The sequence below is a fragment of the Mizuhopecten yessoensis genome, unplaced genomic scaffold (assembly GCF_002113885.1).
Source record: "Mizuhopecten yessoensis strain PY_sf001 unplaced genomic scaffold, ASM211388v2 scaffold10389, whole genome shotgun sequence".
Lineage (NCBI taxonomy): Eukaryota > Metazoa > Mollusca > Bivalvia > Pectinida > Pectinidae > Mizuhopecten > Mizuhopecten yessoensis.
This window is the reverse complement of record NW_018408522.1, coordinates 135,011-151,778: the sequence shown is the minus strand read 5'-3', so window position 1 is coordinate 151,778 and position 16,768 is coordinate 135,011. Positions and strand designations below refer to the sequence as shown.

Here is a 16,768-nt window from a genome sequence, read left to right as displayed (position 1 = left end):
GACGTGAATGCCGCAATGTTTTCCTGAAATACAGTGCAGACCTTGAAGACCGTCAAAAGTTGCGACGTCTTGGGTCTGGTCTTCTACCCCCAGTCGTGGTCGACAGTCATATTCTCACACATATGATGGTAAGGTGAACAATGGTCTGATCCTGTTATGATAAATGGGGTATTGGTATCGTGAATTCTTTACTGACCTTAGAAATCTTAATCATAGTGTATAGATAGCTGCCAAACACATACTAGGTACTTTTTCTTCTGTGATATACAAATGTTATCAGTACTAATAAAGCTGAAATGCAGAGATGTTCTACTATTGGAGAACAAAATATTAACACATAGCTAGGGGACATATAATTGACTATCGGGACATTTTAAAATCAAAACACACTGCAGGGCCAGCAGTTTCAGTTTATTTTTGTGTCCTGGAACAAGAATCAGATTGTTTCAGTCTACACAGCTGTACAAATGGGCAACATTAACATATTTAGTAAGTTATCTAGAGAGAGACTGATATCTTTCTGAGTGCTGAGTTTTAAATACCTCATGCCTTGCATCTTAAACCAGTGTTTTGAAATGGAATCATTACTTCAGGTAATTTTATATCGCAAAAAAAATAAATGTTGACAGATTTATATGGCCTATCACTGATTAAATAGAGAAATAGGGCTGACTGTAACACTGATTTATAATAGATATAAAATATGTTTTGATTGCCTAGTATTATTGACCATGGTTACAGAGAGTTACCGGTAATTGCTATTTATCACATGTTCTGAAGCTTTTTAATTTTCTTTTTTTGAATGGTTTTATTATCAGTGGTTATGAATACTAAGGTCTACATTATTTGTAACCATTAACCTAAAATATGAAAAAAGATATGAGCATTTAGCCTTAAATTATGGGTGTATATATTATCGTAACAAACCGACGTGCATGATACGATGTTATTATGCTGTAATTATTGACAGATATGCGGAACACCTACATGTATTTAGCTGTGTCATGTTGTCCGTGATAGGGAATGAATAAGAAAATGACGAGCTTGTTGGTAAAATAAAAACTTGGTATACAAAAATAACTAACAATAAGATTGATTCACACATGGGCTGTTAAGACTTGTTTACTACTTGTACGGTATATATACTTCCCTGTTGTGTATTTTTGAAGTCCTATTTGTCCTCAGTTCCCTATTTGAAATAGAGAGAAAAATATGCACATTTAAATGAAATTTTGGACAAAAATCATGTTTCGTTAAGAAGTATAAAATTCTCTTTTTTGATGAAACACTTCCAAACTCACTGGTTAACTTAAACAAAATTTAATTTAAAAAAATGTATCAACAACACTTAAGGATCTCTGTTCCACTGCCAAGATCTGCAACTCCTCATTGGAAAGTGTTTTATCTAGCAAGGTTATATATAGCTTTGATAGATAATTTCTGCAAAGAAAACCATACCTTGCAGGATTTTTATGACTTTAAAAAACCCCAAAAAAACAACAAACAAAACATGATCAACAACAGTGGTTTGAGAGTAAAACATTTAAAGGGGCTAGACCGGGATTGAACCCTGGACTTCACATTGTTAGAAATCTCTCTAACCAACTCAGAACCACTTTTTATTTCAGTGGAAGTGCTTAATTGGCCCAACTGTGCTTCATATACAGTTGTATCCAAAAGAAATTAAGGGGAGATAACTGTATATATTTATATTGATTGAGTGTCCTTTATTAAATGCAAACCATAGAAAAGATTTAGATTGACAGAATGTTCCATGTTATTTTAAAAAGGTAGTCTCAAGTTATTTTGTCAATTAATTTGAGTTGCTTTGAAACATTATATTATTAAGCAAAACAATAGTGGTAGTCTGCATATCTAGAATGTGTGGTGTCTTCCGATCTAGAAAGTGTGGTCTGGTAGGCTATTTTTAGAAACGTCTCAATATTGACATTTCAGTGAGATCGCCCTATAAACTCAGCCAATGTTTCCTTCTGTTATATTTTCATATATATATATATGAAAGGTGTTGGCTCCCAAACACACAAGTGCTAAGGAGATCTAAGTTACACTCCTGACTTTATTAACATACGATAGGACTAACAGAAATCCGGAATTACTATAATTTATTTGTTTATAAAATTTTCGTTGTTTTATTTTATGTCAACATTTTTTATAGCTTTTGAATACATGTCTATGAACTTTAAAATCAAGTTCAGTCGAAAAACACATTTACAAAAGGTCTATTTTTATCCAAACACTCTGTGTGTTTATACTGAAAAAGGTATTTACATTCTAAAACATGTTTTTATAAAGCGGTGTCTTTGATTTATAGAAAACATGTAGCCTTTTCATACTATCTTTTCAAAAATGAAAGTCAACATCACAGGTATTTTAGATAAATTAATCAACAGCAGTCTGTTTGTGTGTTATGTTCTAGTGTGTATTTGAAGGAAGCGAGCTTTGTCACCTTCACAAATGTGTATTAAAGGGAACGTTTACCTAGCTTAACAGCGACGAAAGCTTTCAGACCCTCTATTTTCATTTCCACAAAGACACGTGGACGACGTCGGAAACCGACTTTACTTTAAAGTGGTCAATTTCTGGACAATGGTGGTAATGAATAAATGTTCATTAATTGAAATTGTAAATGTCTTGAATGGTTTTATCCTCTGGGGTTTAACGTTGATTCGGCTAGTTAGCTTTAAGATAAATATCTGGCAAAATTTTTGTTTAAAATACTTTAAAAAAATATTAACTTCTATAGTTAAAGAAGTCATTTTGGGATTCAAAGTTGAACTAATGTGAAGCAAATATACCTGAAATATAAACATTTTTAAAAAAGTTTTTTAGATGACTTTTTAGATTTAAGAAAATTTTAACAGAAGCTTGCAAGGTTTAGAACATGGTCTTGGTTGAAAGCTGTGTTGCCTAAATTTGACGTCAGCCCACCGTTATTGCTCAGTTATCAAGGTAGACTGCTATTCTTGGATGGATCAGTTTAAGAAACTAATTCAAGTAGTCGGTGTCGAGTTTTGTGTGGATTTTATCTGTATAGGAATCTGCTGTGAATTTATGACTTATGTGTGTTTCTAAGGAAATTTAAACATGGATTTAGAAAGAAAAAAAGAAAAATGAAGGTTTTAAATTAAGTTAGGTTTTAAAATTTGATTTAATTTAAAATTGTGATAAAATTCTAAAGGGTTATAGTTTAAAGAGGATATTTGTGTGATGAGGTTAAAAATTCTAAAACTGGAATATTTTTGAAACCTTTTCCAAAAAATATTTGTCAAAATTAAAAGACTAGCTAGATCATGTGAATCTGCCTGGAATACGTTCATCTTTGTGTTGAAATTGTGTAACCTTGACAACCTAAAAATGGCTGCCTTCAGGAGGATAATTTGATGGATATAAGGAAACAAATTTTAACAGCTTTTAAAACATCAATTATTTATTAATAAGTACTTTAACTTTGTGTATAAATAATGAATTTAAGAGAGGAAAAATTGAACAGCTATGACAGTTAAGTTTGTACATCAGGAGACGCAGTATTTACGTGTGTTTGGTAACCATGTTTTACCGTGATTTGAGGATTGGATTGTTCCCTCCTGGGGACCTGACTTATTCTAAAGCGCGTATTTACAGACGTCATGTGCTCATTCTAAAGATACTGAGGTCACAGGCCAAGCTGAGAGTAAGTTGTCATCAATTAGCGAAATTAAAATCGGCAAATTAAATTATTTATACAAGGTTTCAGTACTTAATACTTTCTACTCATATAGATCCTAAATGAACATATAGGACAATAATTCTACACTGTTTCCAATTTTCATTGGATGTCATACACTACAAAATCATTGTCAGTAAAAAATCAAACCTCCTTTTATATTTTAGTTAATTTTATTTGTTTGGAGATAACAGTTGTTCATTGTAAGGGTTTATCTCAAGTCAATTGAGATATGATGAAGAAATATAGGTTCTCTTTTGTTTGATTCAAATTCCTTTACAGATTTCTTTCTTTAGAAACATTTTGACTGCCAGAAAGATGGTCAAGGGAAACAAAATGTCAAAAAATAATACTGTCATTCTTTCACAGATCAGTTGCCTAGATAGGCCACCTGTCTATTATGATATCCTTAGCCTAGTATAAAATAGACTGTCTGATCAGAAAACAAGTATAAAATAGACTGTCTGATCAGAAAACAGGTATAAAATAGACTGTCTGATCAGAAAACAAGTATAAAATACACTGTCTGATCAGAAAACAAGTATAAAATAGACTGTCTGATCAGAAAACGGGTATAAAATAGACTGTCTGATCAGAAAACAATTGTCAATGTAGAAAAACTGCTGTGAGAGATTATATTATTAACATTCTTAAAAGATAAACAGTGATCAGATTACATCCCATTTCTAACAAATTCTATTTACAAATCATTTGTTATTTAGATGAGCTATCTTGAGTCATATAACATCTTTGGAGATCACATTTATTTTGAGATAGTATGTCTTGAGAGATCGCATGTTTTTTGCATATGGAGATCACAATGTCTTGAGATATCACATGTCCTGAGAAATCTCACTTTTGTGGAGATCACATGTCTTGAGATGGTACCAGTCTTTAGAGATCACCTGACTTAAGAGAATATCTGTCTTAAGAGATCACCTGTCTTGAGAGAATACCTGTCTTTAGAGATCACCTGTCTTGAGAGAATACCTGTCTCTAGAGATCACCTGACTTAAGAGATAACATGTCTTGAGAGATCACCTGTCTTGAGAGATAATATGTCTTTAGAGATCACCTGACTTAAGAGATCACATGTCTTGAAAGAATACCTGTCTTTAGAGATCACCTGTCTCTAGAAATCACCTGACTTAAGAGATAACATGTCTTGAGAGATAATATGTCTTTAGAAATCACCTGCCTTTAGCGATCACCTGCCTTGAGAGATCACATGTCTTGAGAGATCACATGTTTTGTGAGATTCCATTTCTTGAGAGATCACATATCTAGAGAGATCACCTGTGTCATTTGATTTTTTGTGATTTCTTATATTGTCTTACCACATTAATTAGTGTCACATTACAAATATCAGATCACACATCCAAATTCACTCCCATTTAAATGGCCATTTGGTATGTTGTTCACATTGACATCAGATACCTCCATCAGATCCCTCAATCTTTCAAAGACCATTCTGCTAATGTTGTGATCAATTTGTAATGTTTTTTTGTGACCATTCTGCTGATGTTGTGATCATTGTAATGTTGTTGTGACCATTCTGCTAATGTTGTAATCATTGTAATGATGTTGTGACCATTCTGCTGATGTTGTGATCATTGTAATGTTTTTGTGACCATTCTGCTGATGGTGTGATCATTGTAATGTTGTTGTGACCATTCTGCTAATGTTGTGATCATTGTAATGTTTTTGTGACCATTCTGCTGATGGTGTGATCATTGTAATGTTGTTGTGCCCATTCTGCTGATGTTGTGATCATTGTAATGTTATTGTGAACAATCTGCTGATGTTGTGACCATTGTAAAGTTGTTGTGACCATTCTGCTGATGTTGTGATAAATTTATAACGTTGTTTTGACCATTCTGCTGATGTTGTGATCATTGTAACGTTGTTGTGACCATTCTGCTGATGTTGTGATCATCGTAATGTCGTGTGACCATTCTGCTGATGTTGTTATCATTGTAACATTGTTGTGACCATTCTGCTGATGTTGTGATCATTGAAACGTTGTTGTGACCATTCTGCTTATGTTGTGATCATTGAAACGTTGTTGTGACCATTCTGCTGATGTTGTAATCATTGTAATGTTGTTGTGACCATTCTGCTAATGTTGTAATCATTGTAATGATGTTGTGACCATTCTGCTGATGTTGTGATCATTGAAACGTTGTTGTGACCATTCTGCTGATGTTGTAATCATTGTAACATTGTTTTGACCATTCTGCTGATGTTGTGATAAATTTATATCGTTTTGACCATTCTGCTGATGTTGTGATCATTGTAATGTTATTGTGACCATTCTGCTGATGTTGTGATCATTGGAAAGTTGTTGTGACCATTCTGCTGATGTTGTGATCATCGTAATGTCGTGTGACCATTCTGCTGATGTTGTTATCATTGTAACATTGTTGTGACCATTCTGCTGATGTTGTGATCATCGTAATGTTGTTGTGACCATTCTGCTGATGTTGTCATCATTGTAATGTTGTTGTGACCATTCTGCTGATGGTGTGATCATTGTAATGTTGTTGTGACCATTCTGCTAATGTTGTGATCATTGTAATGTTTTTGTGACCATTCTGCTGATGTTGTGATCATTGGAAAGTTGTTGTGACCATTCTGCTGATGTTGTGATCATCGTAATGTCGTGTGACCATTCTGCTGATGTTGTAATCATTGTAAAATTGTTGTGACCATTCTGCTGATGTTGTGATAAATATATAACGTTGTTTTGACCATTCTGCTGATGTTGAGATCCTTGTAACATTGTTGTGACTATTCTGCTGATGTTGTGATCATTGTAACGTTGTTGTGACTATTCTGCTGATGTTGTGATCATCGTAATGTCGTGTGACCATTCTGCTGATGTTGTTATCATTGTAACATTGTTGTGCCCATTCTGCTGATGTTGTGATAAATATATAACGTTGTTTTGACCATTCTGCTGATGTTGAGATCCTTGTAACATTGTTGTGACTATTCTGCTGATGTTGTGACCATTGTAATGTTGTTGTGACCATTCTGCTGATGGTGTGATCATTGTAATGTTGTTGTGACCATTCTGCTGATGGTGTGATCATTGTAATGTTGTTGTGACCATTCTGCTGATGGTGTGATCATTGTAATGTTGTTGTGACCATTCTGCTGATGTTGTTATCATTGTAACATTGTTGTGACCATTCTGCTGATTTTGTGATAAATATATAACGTTGTTTTGACCATTCTGCTGATGTTGAGATCCTTGTAACATTGTTGTGACTATTCTGCTGATGTTGTGATCATCGTAATGTCGTGTGACCATTCTGCGGATGTTGTTATCATTGTAACATTGTTGTGACCATTCTGCTGATGTTGTGATAAATATATAACGTTGTTTTGACCATTCTGCTGATGTTGTGATCCTTGTAACGTTGTTGTGACCATTCTGCTGATGTTGTTGCAGTCATTGCTAGATGGACAGAAAAAGAAAAACTTACTGGACACAGATTTCGTTGATGACAAGTCCTCTGAACATTCCGGGTCATTCAAGGGCAAGACCAGAAGGTCAAGGGGCAGCAAGGGAAAAAGTGAGTTTTTGGTTATTGAATTTGATAATGAATAAAGACTATTCAATGCAGATATACAGTGATAAATTTACGTGGGAGTCCAGAGTCCTGTAGTCATAGATTTTGCATGACTCACAGAAATCTGGATATGCTTAAATTTTGCACAAAGAGACCCATAGATTTTAACAACACAGTGGGAAAAATAAAAAAATAAAAATATGAAATATAGATTTATCCTTACATATACTGTTAACAGTAATTCAAGTTATTGAAAAAGTTAAGCAATGTTATTGTGGGCCTCTTGCCACTAGTCCTTTAGTTATAAATCAAGTTTTTATCTATTTAAGTTTGCCGTTTATATCTTAAAGCTGCATAAGTTTTCTTAGCTAAATCTTTAAACTTGCCGTAGAGGTCGCTAATTTTCAGGTACTGTAGGCTGAATTTCTTTTTGTCCGAGTCCAATTTTACCACAGTGTTTGTATACAATTTGATACCCTTTGTAACCTTTCACCCCTGTGCTTGCTACAAGGGTCTTTGGGCTCTTCCCGAGATGACAAGGAATATATTGGAAATGTGCCGGTTGTTGCGATGCGTGCCGGAGATTCGTCCCCAACCACCCTTCCACACATCTCTGGGACCCTGCCCCTCCCACCAATAGGGGAAGCCAGCCGTGAACAGACCAACATCCCTCCTGTGGTGCTGCCACCTATTGGCAATGAAGCAGGTAGGACAACTCTGTATAAAATTGATTTGTATATTTATATAAATATTTATATTACACAATTATCTTTCTCTTTTCAAGGTAGATGATTTCTTTTATCTTGCTTTATACTGTACATTGTTCTGTCTATTATATTTATGGTATCTTCACATTACAGGAATGGCAATGCTCATAAATGGTCTATCAGATTAACTTTGTCAGGAATAGCATGAATCACTGTTATAATTTCTCAATTCATGAAATTTGTGATCTGTTTATTTTGCAATTGCTGCTAAAATTGAGAATAAGTTACCAGATTTTTTTTTTTAGATTTCTTCAAATTGTATCTACGTAGTTAAACTGAAATTATATTTTCTTTAAAAAATAATTGTTTGATAACATTTATGGAATGTGAAGGTACCTTAACCTCTGTTTCAATGTCCAAAATCTGTCGTGTTTAGTTATCAGTGTTGATTGGTGATTTGTTTTACGGGAGCAGGTTTCGTTAATGTGGTGACGGGAACACTAACTTTGCTTTAAAATATACCAATTAACCGAGTTATACACATGCATTTTTTTGCCCCACCCTTGTTTTAATTTTAACTTGGTTATATGACACATGTACGCCAAGCTAAACTTGTTGGTTCTTAACATTTTGACCTGGTATAATTATTCCCTGTTTTAACGTTTTGCTTAAGCCACCCATCCCCTTCCACCCTCCCCAAACCCTTCTTAAATCCTGATGTATAATTAACCTTTAAGAAATATGTTAAATCAAAATTCAAGGAATTTAAAAAAAAAAAACATTTGATATATCCGATCAAAATTCCCATAAATAAAAAAAAAGTTTTCCAAAAGTTGATACTGATAAAATGTTAACTTATACATAATGTATCTTGGAAATTTAAACTTTTAATGCTAATTTCTTGAAATTTGAGGCAGGTACAAATATTCAATATATATGCCCTATGGATTTCATTCAAAATTGTTTCATTAATTACAAAATATTTATGAATAAATCAGGAAAAAAAGTAACATGTATTTTTAAAAAAATAGAGCTAACATTTATACTAGTTCACTTGTGAATTTGGGGTAGTTTTTGATTTGTGTCTAAAGATGTTTGTTTTGAATTCTTAGAAAATGGTATTATGATTGGTTGGTCTTTTTCTTTGTGGTGATTGGTCATATTTAACATGAATTTAATGGAATATCCTGGTTAATATTAATGTTTAAATAATTGATTGGCTCTAGGATTAAAGTATAGAATTAAAATGGAAAGTTTTTTGGTGTTGGGTATTTATTTTATGATTGTCTGTTTGTAGTGGCAATTAAACATTCATCACTTAGTGTCTTATTTCTTCTTACTTTCAACTTTAAAGTTAGTATTCTTCTGTCTTCCAAATTCTTTCATAAGACTTTTCATTCTTTCTTCTTTAGCAATACTTATACTACTACACAGAAATTCTTTCTTCTTTAGCAATACTTATATTACAACACAGAAATTGTGAATGCATGTATTTATATGGTAGTAGTTTCAATGTAGAGACCACAAGATATAGTTATTATAGTTGAACACATAAGTTAGGTGTTCCTTGCTTTATAATTTATTAAAAAGGAAATTGCATGTGTTATATTCAATGCTGAATGATTGTTGCATTACAGTTTTTGACATTTATCATCAAGATCAAAAGAATGCAAATTGTATTTTTTATTGAAAAATCAATTTTCAATTTATATCTTCTATAATTTATACATATGTAATTTTAAACTAAAATGAGATTGAATATATTTAATTTAAACACTTTTGATCTTGATACAAATGTTAAAAATTTTGTGATAGAAAAGACCTGCCATTTTGTATTAAACACAGAAGTCAAGAGCTAAATACATGTAGTGATATTTTTAAATATACAATTATATGAAAATCCTTTTATCATATAAATTGTAAAGGATACACGTCACCTTACTACTATGACATACTTCTCCTGCTAAAAGAGTTCTTAATTAAGAAACCTCAGAAAAACCTCTTTGCTTCTGTGTTATAAGTATACAGATCTGAATACACTGTGTTTGCAATGCCGCATCACCCGCTGTTAATTAGTGCTATATACGCATGGAAAAGTAGTTCTCTAAAAGTGTTCTAATCTGCTGCACAAATTTTGGGGTTTTAAATCTTGGACTGCTTGGAGGATCTTGTACTATTTTTTTTTTTAAAAACATGATCATAATTTTTCTGGCCTTACCCAAACATATATTGTTGAAAAGTACCATTTGTTTATTAGCATTTAAACTGATTTTCAAATCCATTTAAAATAAAATCTAAAATTTCTCAAAAAGCCTATGAATTTGATGGTAGTTCAATTTTATAATATGTCTTGAGGTTATGACAATGTATAATTATCCCCATATAATATGTTAACTTAGTTCTGACTATTCTAGATAATAAGATGAGAAGATCTTTAAAATATTTCAATGTTTCATGCTTTATAATATCATAATCCTGATTCCGCCCTTTTGAACAGATGCATTTTCACTTGAAAAAATATTGAAGAAATTCACATATTTTTACTTAAAATGACGACTAAATTGTACCTACCGGTAAATATTTTATTCTCAAAATTTACTGTCAAAAAGTTTGGAAAATAATGAAAAGCATAAAAATTTGGAGCATCAAAAAGTATTTAAAATTCATAAATATCTATAAAAGCATAAATATTTGTGCGAGTCTTATATTCAACATTTCACAATGGGACCAGCAGATTAGAACCTTTTGGTAAGAGAACTGACCTTTGACCCCAGCTTGTGCCTAACCTTGTTACACGCCTCTGTGTCTGTTTAGTCCCTCTAGTGAGCGTTCAACCACCTACCCCCCAGCACACATTCCTATCCACACACGGAGCGCAAGAACCCGGCCTCAACACACAGGCTGAGGAGGATTCGCAAGGTAACGTCAAACAAGGGCAGATAACTGTGTTGATTTGATATAGCATGTTTCTGATTTTCAGATTTATAGTTTGGCCCTTTAAATGCAATGTGACTTTTGAATGTTTTTATGTTGACATTGCTTTATTTGACCATTGAATGATTGTTTTTGAAAGAAATCTGGTTTAAGAAACAGAAAATTCAAACTTAAATTGGTTTGTGTAGTTTCAGGAATTGTTTAGTAAAATATTTAAAAGACCCGCTTTCAAGATCACAAGGGTAAATAAGTTTGTTGAAACTTCAAACAATTTCAGAGAGAACGTTATTACAGACCATGTTTTTACAGAAAAGCATTGATTTAAAATTTAATTTAAAATTAAATTCATTGTTTTGAAATTCTATATCAAAGTATCGTTATTGTGAATTATTTTTATTTTAATCACGAATAAAGTTGGCTTATGTCTGTGAAACTTTTTTTTGATAAAACAATGCCAGGAAATGTAAATCTAATAATAAACTAGTTCAAGTAAGTACAAATCTAAAATATCTGCCATTAATCCAAGCATTTTTTACTGATAATGACCATTAATTAGTCCCCATCGGTTTCCAGGGGAGGGTACTATAGGTTTGCATGCATCTGAGAAGTTTGTCCAGGACATATCTTCTATACTATTTCACCTTGAGTAATCAGTTTTGGTGTACAAGGACATCTTGGGATGGCGGAGTGCAGAGTGCAAGAATTAGGTCACTGTGACCTATGACTTCACTTTCACTTTTGAAAAAGGTTGCCGAAAGCATATCTTCTGTACGATTTCAGCTAGAGTAAGCAGATTTGGCGTACACGGACATCTTTGGATGACGGAGTAGAGAGTCCAAGAATAGCTCACTATGACCTCACTGTATCCTATGCTTTGACCTTAATTTTTGAAAAGGTGTGTCCATGGCATATCTTCTTTACTATTTAATATGGAGTGACCAGATTTGTTGTACAAGGACATCTTTGGATGGTAGAGTGCAAGAATAAGTTCACCCTAACCAATGACTTGACCTTTGACCTTAACTTTTGAAAAGGTTTGTCAAGGGCATATCTTCTATACTTTTTCACATTGAGTACCGTAACCAGATTTGATGTACAAGGACATCTTTGGATGACAGAGTGCAGAGTGCAAGAATAAGGTCACTGTGACCTTTGACTTGACCTTTGACCTTAAAGGTTTGTCCGGGGCATATCTTTTATACTATTTCACATTGAGTACCGTAATCAGATTTGGTGTACAAGGGCATCTTTGGATGACAGAGCGCAGAGTGCAAGAATAAGGTCACTATGATCTCACTGTGACATATGCTTTGACCTTTGACCTTAACTTTTGAAAAGGTTTGTCCACTATACTATTTCACATGGAGTAACCAGATTTGTTTTGTCCTGAACCTCTTAGCTAAACCAGTTAAAACATAAAAATAGTCCTTTTATCCCAATATTAAAAACCCATCTGTTAATGAAAGCCTTTTTTGAGGCAAATGATTCACTGTTTGGTTGAACGGTAGGTAGTCAGTTTGGAACAGCCTAGAGTTTTGACGATAACTCTTGACAACTCATTGATTTAACTTCCTAGGAATGGATTCATAAGATTTGGCTGGTAGCTAAATCTTTAGATAGAACTCAAAAGTTTGAGAAGGAAAATGACATTGACCTACTTACAAGGTCACAGGGGAAAAGATGTCAAACAATTTCTGAAGAAGAACCAATAACGTAGAATCTTTTAATAATATTTGTCTGGTAATTTCAACAGATGGAGCCAACAAAGTTTGCGAGGGAAATATTTGTAGTACAATATATGTTTAATGAGAATATTTTGCTATGACTGCTTAAATATTCAGGTGAGCGATACAGGCCCTCTGGGCCTCTTGTCACTTAACCATAAATGTTAAACCTTGTCATTGCTAGGCGACTAGATCTATACACAACATTAATAAACAAGTAAACAATCAAATCAGCTTCGGGTCAGTTGTTTGATACTTTGACAGCTTAACATGTCATTAACATTTTTTTAAAAATAAAAACCTTCAAAATAATACAATCATTTTTTATGAGAGCTGTTTTATATAATCATTTTAATGAGTCCTTCATAATGTTTTTCCTAAGAATTTTAATATTTATAGAAATATTCCATATTTAAAATATTCAAAAAGGTGTTGTTAAGTTGATCAGCCATTGAAGATTTAGCAGCGCAAGTCATACATACAACAATCAATACCCATAATGGTGACACTTACACTGATGTAAGGGAGTATATATACATTGTATATATATGTGGATAGTAGTTACTCCAATAAACACCCAATGAAACTCATGTAACAGAATATTTATACATTGTATATATACGTGGATAGTAGTTACTCCAATAAACACCCAGCGAAACTCATGTAACAGAATATTTATACATTGTATATATATGTGGATAGTAGTTACACCAATAAACACCCAAGGACACTGATGTAACAGAATATTTATACATTGTGTATATAAGTGGATAGTAGTTACTCCAATAACCACCCAACGAAACTCATGTAACAGAATATTTATACATTGTATATGTACGTGGATAGTAGTTACTCCAATAAACACCCAGCGAAACTCATGTAACAGAATATTTATACATTGTATATATATGTGGATAGTAGTTACTCCAATAAACACCCAATGAATCTCATGTAACAGAATATTTATACATTGTATATGTACGTGGATAGTAGTTACTCCAATAAACACCCAGCGAAACTCATGTAACAGAATATTTATACATTGTGTATAATTGTGGATAGTAGTTACTCCAATAAACACCCAACGAAACTCATGTAACAGAAAATATATACATTGTATATATATGTGGATAGTAGTTACTCCAATAAACACCCAATGAAACTCATGTAACAGAATATTTATACATTGTGTATATATGTGGATAGTAGTTACTCCAATAAACACCCAACGAAACTGATGTAACAGAATATATATACATTGTGTATATACGTGGATAGTAGTTACTCCAATAAACACCCAGCGAAACTCATGTAACAGAATATTTATACATTGTGTATATATGTGGATGGTAGTTACTCTAATAAACACCCAAGGACATTGATGTAACAGAATATATATACATTGTGTATATACGTGGATAGTAGTTACTCCAATAAACCCAACGAAACTCATGTAACAGAATATTTATACATTGTGTATATACGTGGATAGTAGTTACTCCAATAAACAACCAACGAAACTCATGTAACAGAATATTTATACATTGTGTATATACGTGGATAGTAGTTACTCTAATAAACCCCCAACGAAACTCATGTAACAGAATATATATACATTGTATATATATGTGGATAGAAGTTACGCCAATAAACACCCAAGGACACTGATGTAACAGAATATTTATACATTGTGTATAATTGTAGATAGTAGTTACACCAATAAACACCCAAGGACACTAATGTAACAGAATATATATACATTGTATATATATGTGGATAGAAGTTACTCCAATAAACACCCAAGGACACTGATGAAACAGAATATTTATACATTGTGTATATATGTGGATGGTAGTTACTCTAATAAACACCCAACGAAACTCATGTAACAGAATATTTATACATTGTGTATATATGTGGATAGTAGTTACTCCAATAAACACCCTACGAAACTGATGTAACAGAATATATATACATTGTGTATATATGTGGATAGTAGTTACTCCAATAAACACCCTACGAAACTGATGTAACAGAATATATATACATTGTGTATATATATGTGGATAGTAGTTACTCCAATAAACACCCTACGAAACTGATGTAACAGAATATATATACATTGTGTATATACTTGGATAGTAGTTACTCCAATAAACACCCAACGAAACTCATGGAACAGAATATATATACATTGTATATATATGTGGATAGAAGTTACGCCAATAAACACCCAAGGACACTGATGTAACAGAATATTTATACATTGTGTATAATTGTAGATAGTAGTTACACCAATAAACACCCAAGGACATTGATGTAACAGAATATATATACATTGTGTATATACTTGGATAGTAGTTACTCCAATAAACACCCAACGAAACTCATGTTTCAGAATATTTATACATTGTGTATATATGTGGATAGTAGTTACACCAATAAACACCCAAGGACACTGATGTAACAGAATATTTATACATTGTTTATATAAGTGGATAGTAGTTACTCCAATAAACACCCAACGAAACTGATGTAACAGAATATATATACATTGTGTATATATGTGGATAGTAGTTACTCCAATAAACACCCAAGGACTTTGATGTAACAGAATATTTATACATTGTGTATAATTGTAGATAGTAGTTACACCAATAAACACCCAAGGACACTGATGTAACAGAATATATATATATGTGGATAGTAGTTACTCCAATAAACACCCAACGAAACTCATGTAACAGAATATTTATACATTGTGTATATATGTGGATAGTAGTTACACCAATAAACACCCAAGGACATTGATGTAACAGAATATATATACATTGTGTATATATGTGGATAGAAGTTACTCCAATAAACACCCAAGGACACTGATGTAACAGAATATTTATACATTGTATATATATGTGGATAGTAGTTACTCCAATAAACTCCCAAGGACACTGATGTAACAGAATATATATATATGTGGATAATAGTTACTCCAATAAACACCCAACGAAACTCATGTAACAGAATATTTATACATTGTGTATATATGTGGATAGAAGTTACTCCAATAAACACCCAAGGACACTGATGTAACAGAATATATATATATGTGTGGACAGTAGTTCATTATTCAAATAAACATCCAAGGCTTTGCAAAGCATATTTTCCACTGAACATAAAAAGAAATTACATTCCATTTTCAACGTTTATTTTCAATTTTTAATACAGAATGTGAGCGATATATATGTACCTTCAAGCAGATTTCTCAAAATCAATATATTGAATATTACGATGGATTTTTTTTTAGAAAATGAAATTAATTTATATGATTTATTATATAATTTAATACATAAAATTTAAATATTGATGTGACTAATAGGACATTTCAATCAAAATAAAGTTATAATAGTTAAAGAAAGATGGCACCCAACAGATTACATTTTGAAATGAACTGATCACAAAAAGTTCATGATAATTAAAATAATTAACTGTTTACTGCGTAGTGTATCCTTTCTTATAGAAATAGTTTTTTTTGTATGTCATTCTTTTGATTGACAAGATTTGTTTCCAAATAAATTTGCATTTGTACTATGGCGGAAAAATGTGTGAATACTTAAATACACGGTAATTTTCCTGCAGTTTAATTTTTCACCCTCCGTTATGAGAGAGAATTTATCATTCCAGTGAACATTTGGGAACAACATAATATACATAGCAAGTAAATGTGAAGGGCATTTTAAGATTGGGCAAAAAGTGATTTTACCATCAATGGGCGAACGTATCCCTGTTTACAGTAAACGATATTTTAGAAGAAGATATTAAGATGATGTATTTTTCTGTGCAAAGAAATTTTTCTAGATTTACTTGAAGATGTTACTGATCCATGATCTTTGTGTTGTACAAAAACGATTTAAAATTTTGAAAAAGTCTATGTCGCTGTGTTTAACTAATTGTTGGTATCGTATGTATCTGTTGCGTAGATATGGCTGATGGAGTGTGGGGTATGGGAGATAATGACATACTTCGACAGAAGGCAATGGACCTGGAACGTCGTCGAAAGGAGGAAAAACTCCGACGGAGGCGTGGAGAAGGTAAACCTAT

The 16,768-nt window shown here is 32.6% G+C and overlaps 1 protein-coding gene across 1 annotated transcript in view; it reads left to right on the top strand.

Moving 5' to 3' along the window:
- Positions 1-16,768, top strand: part of LOC110460410 (titin homolog) — a 110,022-nt gene that overhangs the window by 36,010 nt on the left and 57,244 nt on the right. Inside the window, exons 7-10 of the mRNA XM_021513286.1 lie at positions 7,182-7,305; positions 7,814-8,008; positions 10,824-10,928; positions 16,648-16,758. Coding sequence (XP_021368961.1) covers positions 7,182-7,305; positions 7,814-8,008; positions 10,824-10,928; positions 16,648-16,758 — 535 coding nt within the window. The remainder of the gene's footprint in view (positions 1-7,181; positions 7,306-7,813; positions 8,009-10,823; positions 10,929-16,647; positions 16,759-16,768) is intronic.